At 41.3% G+C, this 10,610-nt stretch overlaps 1 protein-coding gene across 1 annotated transcript in view; it reads left to right on the top strand.

Moving 5' to 3' along the window:
* Positions 1–1,172: 1,172 nt before the first annotated feature.
* The window catches only part of THBS4 (thrombospondin 4), a 71,991-nt gene continuing 62,553 nt past the window's right edge, over positions 1,173–10,610 (top strand). Inside the window, exons 1-2 of the mRNA XM_006875180.1 lie at positions 1,173–1,312; positions 5,269–5,472. Of these exons, the coding sequence (XP_006875242.1) occupies positions 1,225–1,312; positions 5,269–5,472 (292 nt within the window). The 5' untranslated portion in view covers positions 1,173–1,224. The remainder of the gene's footprint in view (positions 1,313–5,268; positions 5,473–10,610) is intronic.

Genomic DNA, 10,610 nt, shown 5'->3' with positions numbered 1-10,610 from the left:
CATTATAATACTTTACTTTGTCTTCTTGAGCTGAAATTTGAAATTTTCTGTTCAGCTCTTGGACCTCCTCATTTCTTTTTTTTTTTTTTTAAGGTTTTTATTGTGGATTCAGTGAAAGTTTTCAGGGCACATCATCGGTTTCACATTCAAACATTCATATACTCATATGCACATTCAAACTGAAGCTGAAGAAAATGAAAACAAGTCCACGAGAGCCAAAATATGACTTTTGTTTTTGTCTGTCTTTCAGGTCTTATATCCCATATATTGAAAGTGTCAGAAGAACACTTTTGTGGGCTGGGGGCATACAGGTTTGGAAATTGAACTGAAAAGAAATTCTCCATAAAACTTGGTCCAACCTCCATCCCATAAAATGACTTTGTCTTGGTGGGTTCCTTGGAAATTTTATTTCCACTAAAATACAAACATTTTTGCTGTTCATGTCTGAGAACATGATAGGAAAAGTGCTCAACACTTGAAATAGTCAAGAAAACCAACTGCTCTTTGGACCCCCTTTAGGAGGAAGAACGCTCTTGGAGAGACTTCAGAGTTTGTTAGAAAGGAAACCCAAGATGTGCTTTCGAAGAAGGTCCAAATGCTGCTCCTCTTTTAAGAAAACGAACGACTACAAGGAGTAGGAAGACCGGTGAGGACTCAGTCTGGTGGGTCAATGTCACTTTCTTCCTTCCTTTCTTCCCCTTCATCTCCACCCTGTTCTAATGTGCTTCCGCCCAGACCTCACTTGCTCACCAGCCACCTACTGCCTAGTCTACTTCGTTCCACTCTTCTAAACCGCTTCGCTGGTCCGGGCTCTCCAGTCCCCAGCCCAGGACCCGGTCTATCCCGTCTCAAGCCCATCCCCACACCGACGTATTCCTCTCTGCCGCCCATGTTCCCGTCTTCGGTCGCCCCCACTCTTCCCGGCAAAAGAAGATCCCCGCCAAGGGGGCCGCCCTGGCGTCAGTCCTCCCCCGCCGAGGGGGTGGGGGTGGCTGGCCAGATCATAAAGAGCGGGGCCTCGCCGCCGAGCCCAACATTGAGTGCCAGCAGCTCGGAGCCAGCCCCCAGGACGCGAGCGCCCCCGACAGCAGCCCGCGCAGCGCTCCCTTTACCTGCGCCTCCGGCAGACTGCCGGAACGGAGAGACAGTGCACTCGGGGACACTGAGGCAGGGCCGTCGCTGCTTTCACCCACGGACGTCCCTCGGAAATCAAGGCGAGCCAGTATGCTGGCCCGGCACGGAGCTGCCTTCCTCCTGCTGCACCTGGTCCTGCAGCCGTGGCTGGGGACCGACGCCCAAACCACCCCCCTGGGTAAGTGGGCTCGGCCCCGCGCGGGAGCGACGGGCAAAGGGTCGAGCTGTCTCAGGAGCCCGCGATCCTGCGTTCTGCTTGGGCCAGTGGAGAGACCATTTAGGAACGCAGCGCTGGACCAGTTGCTCCTGGGGCCTGACTCAGGCACCCCGTCTCTTCCCCTGCCCCTGCATATCGTGATTGGAAGCAGTAACTCTAGTATGGTGTTTTCTGAGATCCGTTATCCAGTGATGAGATCAAGTCCCTAAATACTTTTAGGAATGCAAAACTTGGGCTCAGTCTATGAAAATAAGTGGGGTTCACATCAAAGATTCCTCCATGACCCTAGAACAATAAAGCATCCTACGTGGTTTAGGGTGAAATCCCGGTTCTGTACGGTTCTGTACAAAGGCTGGTTTCCATCCCCATGAGGCCTTCCTAGTCCTTCCCTTGGCCTTTGGACAAGGCAAGAGCATTGTTCGCCCAGGTTGAGATCGACATGGGTGAGAAGGGTACAGCGCTAATGTTTGCCCTGAGAACCTGCCCTAGTCTCTTCTGACTCTCAAACCTCAAAATGCAAACCCTCTTTCAGGAATTGGCTTAAACTCTTTATTCCTGAAATTGAATAGAGAAAGGAAGGACAAAGAAGTGGGTCTTATTCTATGAAAGTATTTTAAAATCCGTAAATACTTTGAAGACATCTGGATAATCAATCCTTAAAATCCTTTGTGAGATTAAGTGGAAATTGCTGTTGGACAGGAAGCATTTAACGTGAAATAGATTTTGGGGAGGAGGAGTGGTAAAGACAAAGGAAGAAATTATTTAAGCAGGAGTTTTTAGGACCTTAAGTAAGTAATTGGTCTTCATCTGGTTGAAATTGGTTTATTACTAAGAAAATAAAACTAGAAAAGACAAAAAACTTCACGTAAAAGTAGTTATTCATCATAAATTTCTAAGTTGAAACCTTGTGAGGAATATTTGTGAGAGGATTCTCAGCTCTTCTTACCCTGCATTTGGGTAGTCACCCATTTAAGCTACCTTTTACCAAACTACCCAATTTGATTCCACACTCTCAGGTAGTTAATGAGAGTGCTGCATTTATTAGCTTTTGGATTGGGTTGAAGTCTTTGAAATGCTGTGGTATACAATACTCTTTATGACCTCTGCTTCTAGGAAGGTAAGAAAGGAAGCTTGCAACCAGTGGTTAATTGGCATGCTTGAATTTATTAATGTATTATCTGTGCTACATAAATTTTTGACATCTGAATCCACAACTTCAGGGTGTCCCTTGTGGATATGAATTCCTGTTTCTCCTTAGACTAAGCTGCCTGACTGTTTTATGGAAACTTGAACATAGCCTATGCAGTCTAAGTGATCTGGTTAATTAAGCTGTTGGATATGATCTGATTAAGTAAAGTTTCTAATAGATTCTTTTATGAAGTTTCCTAGTTTGCAATCATCAGCTCAACTGGATAATTTACTTATCTCTTTTTTTCCTCTGAGCAGCATTGCTAATGTCTTCAATTAGTATGTATTTGATTTACATACCATGGTTGTTGGGCTCCCTGGTAGCTGTAATTTCACCTCTAACATTGGAAAGTTGTGCTGAGATTCTGGTACTATTACTAAAATGCAGTAACATTAGTAGAAAATTGTAGCGTCTCATTTCCTTTTCAAACCACTTTCTAAACTCATTACTAGCCTAATCCCAATTCTGTCTCTTGAGAGAAAAGTGGATCAGATCTTCCATACAGATTGAAGTGTGGTAAATTTAGCTTGAGTGAAATTATTGTCAACAAAAGAATCAAGAATACCAGGAGTTTCCTTTTGAATGCCTTCCCCATACCTCAAACATAAATCTCACTCACCTCACCCTTACCAATACTGTCCTGAGGGGAACTTTCAAACATAGTGCTTTATTTCCATTTGCCTTTACTAGTAGAAATATAGTTTCCAACTCTCTGAAAATTTGAAAATTGAATTTCCCTTTTAAAATGGAAATTTTCATGTTTTAGGGGTGTGGAGTACTCTAAGGAACAGATTGACTAATAATAACTTCTTTATTGTGAAAGACCATGTTAAAATATTTTATAACTTATATTTTGCTTTTCATTAATATCTCTGTATATATGTAGACATTCAGTGGATACCCTTTTTGATGGGTAGTATTCTATGTTTTAGAAGGACCTGTATTTTAGCCAGGGCCCTAATATGTTGTTGTTGTTGTTGTTAAGTGCTGTCGAGTCAGTTCTGACCCATAGCAACCCTGTATAGGGTTTCTGAGGAGAAGCTGGTGAGCTTGAATCACTGACCTTGCAGTTCAACCGGCTTTGCAGTCTAATGCATTAACCCACAGCACCACACCAGAACTCCACTGAAATTGTTTCCCATATTTTGATATTATAAATAATATTTCATTGCTTTTCAAATTGATGGTGAATATAAGATCTTATGGTTTAAATTAGCAATTATTTCATCACTGGTTAAGCATATGAGTATTTATTTATATACTTGTTGGCCATTTGTAAATTTTCTTGTGAATTGCCTTTTCGTGTTCTTTGCCTATTTTTCCATTAGAGTGTCTATCGTTTTATTGATTTCTAACAGCTTTTTACAAACTGAGGATGTTGTTGTTAAGTGCTGTTGAGTCAGGTTAGACTCACAGAGACCCCGTATAGGGTTTCTAAGGAGCAGCTGATGGGTTTGAACCACTGACCTTGCAGTTGAAACTGACCTTGCAGTCCAGTGTTTATCCTACAGCACCATACCAGGACTCCAAAGTAAGGATATCAACCTTTTAATAATCAGATTATTGTATCCAGGAAACAGTGTTAGGTGCTGAAGTACCTGCAGGTTATTGGATTTGTTCAAAATGCGGTCAAGTTAACCAATAGAAATGCTAAGTAACCACTAAAGAAATGCCCCACATTTGGCTTTTGACTTTTAAATAACTTTGGACACACTCTCTCAAGAGCTTTCATAAATTTTACAAAGTTTTTGAGAGAAAAGTGCTACTTGCTTAATTGAAGGGAACTTACAGTAATATAACTAAATGTAGATTTTAATTTTTGCAGGCCAACATCTGTATCAGTCAGGGTAGAGTCAAAAAAATGTAAACCACAGTATTTTGCTTGTCGTTTCCACAATGGGTTTTTGTTTATTTGTTTGTTTTCATCAAAGAGAGATTGTTGTTGTTGTTGTTAAGTGCCGTCGAGTTGATTCCGACCCATACAGACCCTGAATAGGGTTTCCAAGGAGCAGCTGGTGAGCTTGAACCACCAACCTTGCAGTTCAAATGGCTTTGCAGTCTGGCACATTAACCCACAGAGCCACACCAGGATTTGGAGAATCATAATGACACAAAGGGAATACTGAGGTAACACAAAGTTGTTGTTGTTGTTAGGTGCCGTCAAATAGGTCCTGACCTATAGTGACCTTATGTATAACATAACGGTCCTGCACCATCCTCGTGATTGATGCTACGCTTGAGTTGGCAAATGGTTTGTTGATATACCTCTCCTACCACTCACACATGTTCTCTGTAGTATTCCCCTTGTCATTAATAACTTACCAGGAAAACACAATTGGCTTTGGTCCTAGAGGTGTATAAGGCAGAAATTCACTAGTTGGAAAATGATCGATTTGGATTCTCTTGCCTATCCCCTGATATTTCAAGCCCTCAGTGCTTTTCCTAGGAGGTATTTCTTTAGCCAAATCCAATTCATTTTGTATTTGCAAATGTAGTATTTTCTTAAGAACTGTAACTGAATAGTGACTATTGTGCTCTATTGCTTCTGGTTCAAATGCCCAGCTTCTATAAGAGTGATAAGGAAGAACTGATGAATTAGGCAATGTGAAAAGTGATTAGACTATATTCCTTAAACTGTCATTGATTTCCAGATTACTCCCCCATAAAACCTGTTTGCTATGAAGTTAATTCTCTCATTGATCATCCCTTTCTCCTCATTCCCCCTCAGTCTTTGATCTTCTGCCCTCTCCTGGGCAAAGGCTGAACCCAAGCAGTCTGCAGCCCATATTGACAGACCCTGCCCTGAAGGAAATCTATGTGATCTCCACCTTCAAGCTGCAGACTAAAAGCACGGCCACCATCTTTGGACTTTACTCCTCGACTGACAACAGCAAATATTTTGAATTTACTGTGATGGGACGCTTAAACAAAGGTAAGCAGATTTTCAAAACTCATTCCTTTGAAGATTCTCTCTTCCTATTCCAGGAATTGGGATTTACTTTTCTTAAATGACTTCCTTGTAGGTGCTATATTAATCCATTAGTCATTTCCATTTTCAAGACCAAATTCTTTTTATGGGGTAATGTTGGAAAAAAGGAATGAAAACCAGTTTGTGGCTAAGATGGCCTTTGGCATGGTCCCACCCTCATATTATGGGAGTCCCACTTCTGGAAAGGACAGGAACCAGGACAATTAAGCCATCTACATTCTTAATGTTCCCTTGGAAGCACCTGTCTTAACCGATGTAGTGCCTAGATCTTCAAGTACCAGGTGGTTTTGATGGAGAGAACTTGGTTTGCCCAGTAGAGCAAAGTGAGCAGCTCTTCTTTCTTCTTGTTGCATGCCAAACTACCCAGGTCTGTCACATGTTTGATATCTGTATTGTCATCTGTTTTACTGCTAAAGCACCAAGAATGACTCCCAAATCTTTTCATCCCCTTCCCCTCCACTCATGTCCTGAGGACAACAACTCTTCCTGCTTATTGAGGAATGTGACAGATATGTGTTCGTGCTGCCTCATGCATTTCATAAAAACAGGAGGATGGGTCATTCGGGCTAGATTTTCTATTTATTGTTGTTTACATCACAAAGGAGATATTTTACTGAGTGAGTGCTTCATACTCTCTCTTCAATTAGAATTGTAATTGTACACTTAAACCTGAAGGCATTGCTGTCATTGTTAAGTGCTGTCAAGTCATTTCAGACTCATAGGGACTGTATAGGATTTCCAAGGAGATGCTGGTTTGTTTGAACCACCAACCTTGAGGTTCAAACCGACCTTTTGGTCCAGTGCTTTTTCTACAGTACCACACCAGGACTGCTGAAGGCATTAGGAGCTGAAAGAAATTCCTAAGTCTTAGCCTTCATAGAACTATAGAGTTAAAAGCAAAGCTTAAAGTGGAGGAGACATGAGGTCTTAAACCTTTTATTTCTAGTTCTAACCTTTTCCTTCCCTCTTCATACCGCACTCTCAAACCTGACTTCTCTGTCTGGCCCCTATGAGATTCAGGTAATGAACAGAGTCCGTGGACATGGTCAACAGATGGTTCAACCATTCCTGGTTCCTTTTCCCCACCATTGTTTATGATGGAAGGTAACTGAGCCCATCTCTCTGTCTCAAGCCACATAGCTCCATTCTGACCCACATCTATTGAAAGAACTCTTCTTATAACCACCCTTGTATTTAGTCTTTGATCTGCAGAAATCATTATTATTCCTCCAAATGTCATGAAACTATTTTAGATGCATCAGAAAGATTTTTCTTTAGTTCATTCAATGTGATAACTAGAAGATTTTGCAAGTGGAAAAACTCCTCCTAGCTTTCAAACCTCACTGAATCTCCCCCTCTATTTCTAAATTGGTTAGTGTAGGCCTGTGTTGCCTAGAAATACAGGAAGCATCTTCCCTTGGACCAATTCTTGCTGTTTACTTAGTAAGCTGAAATGAACTAGTATTGCACATTTTGAATCAGATATTCACATGGTTTACTATGACAGGAACACTAAATTCAAAAGGAATGGTGCTTTGTCATCAAAAAGAACACTCCGAGATCTATCTTGAAGTACAATGCTATCAGATAATATTCATATACCTACAAGAGATGAGCTCACAAGCAGAAACCACAACATAAAAGTAGGCAGGTAGGTGGATAGGGTATTTGCAAGGAATAAGAAATTGGTCTTGCAAAATTCTATAATGCAAGCACCAATATCATTTCTATCACCAAGGCTGTATTTTCCAACTGCAGATCTTTCATCTTTGTTTCTAATCTTCACATTCCAATCACCAGTAATGATCAATGCATCCTTGATCAATTTCAGACAAAAGAGGTTGGTATAATTCTTCAATTTCATCATCACTGGCTTTAATGGTTGATGCATAAATTTGAATAATAGTGATATTAACTGGTCTGCCTTGAAGTAGTATAGATATTATGCTATCACAGATATCATTGTACTTCAAGATAGATTTTGAAATGTTCTTTTTGACAAGCCATTCTTCTTGAATGTATTGTTCCCAGCGTAGTAAACCATATGATTATCTGATTTCAAAATGGCCAATACCAGTCCATTGCAGCTTACTAATGCTTAAAATATCCATCTTTATGTGCTCCACTTCATTTTTAGCAATTTCCAATTTTTCTAGATTTATCCATTCCACTTTATGATTATTGCTAGATGTTTGCAACTGTTTCTCCTCATTTTGAGTTGTGCCCCATCAGCAAATGAAGGTCTTGAAAGCTTTACTCCATTCACATCATCATGGTCAACTTTACTTTGAGGAGGCAACTCTTCCCCAGTCACATTTTGAGTGCCTTCCAACCTGAGGGGCTCATCTTTCAGCACTATATATGGCAGTATTCTGGTGCTATTCATCATGTTTTCATCTTCGGGACAGTATTCCACTGCTATTCATAAGGTTTTCAGTGGGTAATCATTCAGAAGTAATCTGCCCCTCTTCCTTCTTAGTCTGTCATAGTCTGGAAGCTCAGCTGAAACCTGTCCATCACAGGTAGCCCAGCTGGTATTTAAAATACATAACTTCCAGCATCACAGCAACTTGCAAGCCACGTGGCATCAGAATTGGAGGAAGACTCATTAACAACTTGTGATATAAAGATGATTCAACCTTGCTTGCTGTAGGGAAGAGGGCTTAAAATACTGGTGAAGATCAAAGACCACAGCCTTCACTATTGATTGCACTTCAATGTGAAGAAAACAAAAATCCTCATACTGGACCGATACATGGAGAGAAGATTGAAGTTGTCAAAGACTTCATTTTTCTTGCATCCGCAATGAACGCTCATAGAAGCAGCAGCCAAGAAATCAAATGACATATTGCATTAGGTAAATTTGCTGCACAGTACCTCTTTAAAGTGTTTAAAAGCAAAGATACCTCACTTTGAGAACTAAGTTGTACCTGACCCAAGCAATAGTATTTTCAGTTGTCTCATATGCATGTAAAATTAGGATAATGAAAAAGAAAGACCACAAAAGAATTGATACATTGAATTATGGTGTTAAAGGTAAGGGGGGGAGGGGGAGAGGGGAAGAGAGCGGGGAGAAGAAGGAGAAGGAGAAGAACCATGGACTGGCAGAAGAACAAACAAATCTGCTTTGGAAGAAATACAGCCAGAGTGCTCCTTAGAAGCAAAGATGTCCGATACTTTGGACATGTCATCAGGAGGGACCAGCCTTTGGAGAAGGACATCATGCTTGGTAAAGTAGAAGGTCAGGGAAAAAGAGGAAGACTAGGAACAAGATGGATTGGCACAAGTGGCAGCAGCAATGGGTTCAAATGCAACAACCATCATGAGGATGGTGCAGGACTGGGCAATATTTTATTCTGTTGTACGTAAGGTTGCTATTAGTCAGAATTGACTCACCGACACCTAACAACAACAAGGTGGATAGGGAAGAAGTTGTGAAGGCATTTCCTCTGAAGAATCACCCGTCATGTAATTAAACTGTAAATACCAGCTGATCGCCATGTTAGAGTAAAACATGAAAGGGATGATGAACTCCTCTTTACCCTCCAGTTTAAGAACATAAGTGGCTCTTAGAAAAAATGAAGAAAAGAGATCTGAAAAAATTCCAGAAATGAAAATCCTCAAAAAACAACAACAGGATTTAACACTACTATTAGCACTTGGAAAGCTAAAGAATATGAAATAGAGAAGAAATTGTAGTGAAGCAACAGAAGTCCAAAGATATGCTAATGAATTTGCTAATGAAGTCCATAGCTAATGAATCTGAAAGCTCTAAGAAGGAACAACTTAGTCAGCCCATTCTGACTAAAACAATAAGGGGAAACCAGGGGGCTCCATTACATCTTAGGGCAGGATCTGATAGGTGGATGTAACTCCCGATTGAAGTATTCAGTGGTAGCCATGCACACGGGATATAATTTGTGTAGGTTGTGGGGAGAATTATCTTTCTGGAGGGTGAATCCCAATCATTATTCAACCTGCCAAGATTTAACTGATCTCCTCTTCTCTTGATTTGCATGGGAAACAAACAGCCAGAAGAAATCAAGATGTATCTCTACTAACTTAAAAGACCTGTATAGGAAATAGGGCCCTTTTGGAGGGGCAAGAGGGTAAGTACACAGAAAATAGCAAAGAGCAAGATTTGGTTGAGCGCTAGTTGAATTCTTAGAACACAGTAAAATGTAGTTCCTGAAGACTGAGAAACATGTGTTTCCTCTCTTTCTATTCTCATCCTCTCTACCTCATTCCATCCATGATTACCTTATTACCATTCCTAAAGCATGACTTGGCTCAAGTCACACCTAATGCCATAGACCTTCAGTGACTCCAAATTCCACACTAAAAAATGCCTCAGGTGGGCATTCAGGACTTTCTGTTGGATGACCCAACCACTCTCTAATTTATCCTTCTCCCAACCTTCATTGCAGCTTGTTCTTCAGCTAGACAGACTACCTATCATTCCCTAGACCTATCTGTGTTGTTCCTCCTCCTCTGCCCTTTTGCTCTTACCCTCTGCCACCTTGGCACATGCCCTGAACCGTCTCCAGACACAAAACCCCTTCAAAACCCTTCTCAAACTCCTCTTGCAATTTTTCCTTGAGTGAATTTATGCCTCTGTTGTTGTTAGATGCCATCGAGTCGGTACGGACTCATAGCGACCCTTACTTAGCACAATAGAATGAAACACTGCCTGATCCTGGGTCAACCTCACAATTATTGCCACGCTTGAGCCCATTGATGCTGCCACTTTGCCAATCCATCTCGCTGGGGGTCTTCCTCTTCTTCTATGACTCTCCACCTTACCAAACATGATATCCTTCTCCAGTGACTGGTCCTTCCTGACAATATGTTCAAAGTAGGAGAGAGGAAGTTAGGCCATCCTGGCCTCCAAGGAGCGCTCCGGCTGCACTTCTTCCAACACAGATCTGTTGGTTCTTTTGGCAGCCCATGGCACTTTCACTATTCTCCTCCAACACCATAACTCAAACGCATCAATTCTTCTATAGTCTTCCTTATGCACTGTCCAGCTTTCACATACATATGAGGTTATTGAAAATACCTTGGCTTGGGCCGGGTGCACC

This window comes from Chrysochloris asiatica, unplaced genomic scaffold, assembly GCF_000296735.1.
Source record: "Chrysochloris asiatica unplaced genomic scaffold, ChrAsi1.0 scaffold00313, whole genome shotgun sequence".
Lineage (NCBI taxonomy): Eukaryota > Metazoa > Chordata > Mammalia > Afrosoricida > Chrysochloridae > Chrysochloris > Chrysochloris asiatica.
Note: the sequence above shows the minus strand (reverse complement) of the source record. Positions and strands in the feature narration are given on the sequence as shown.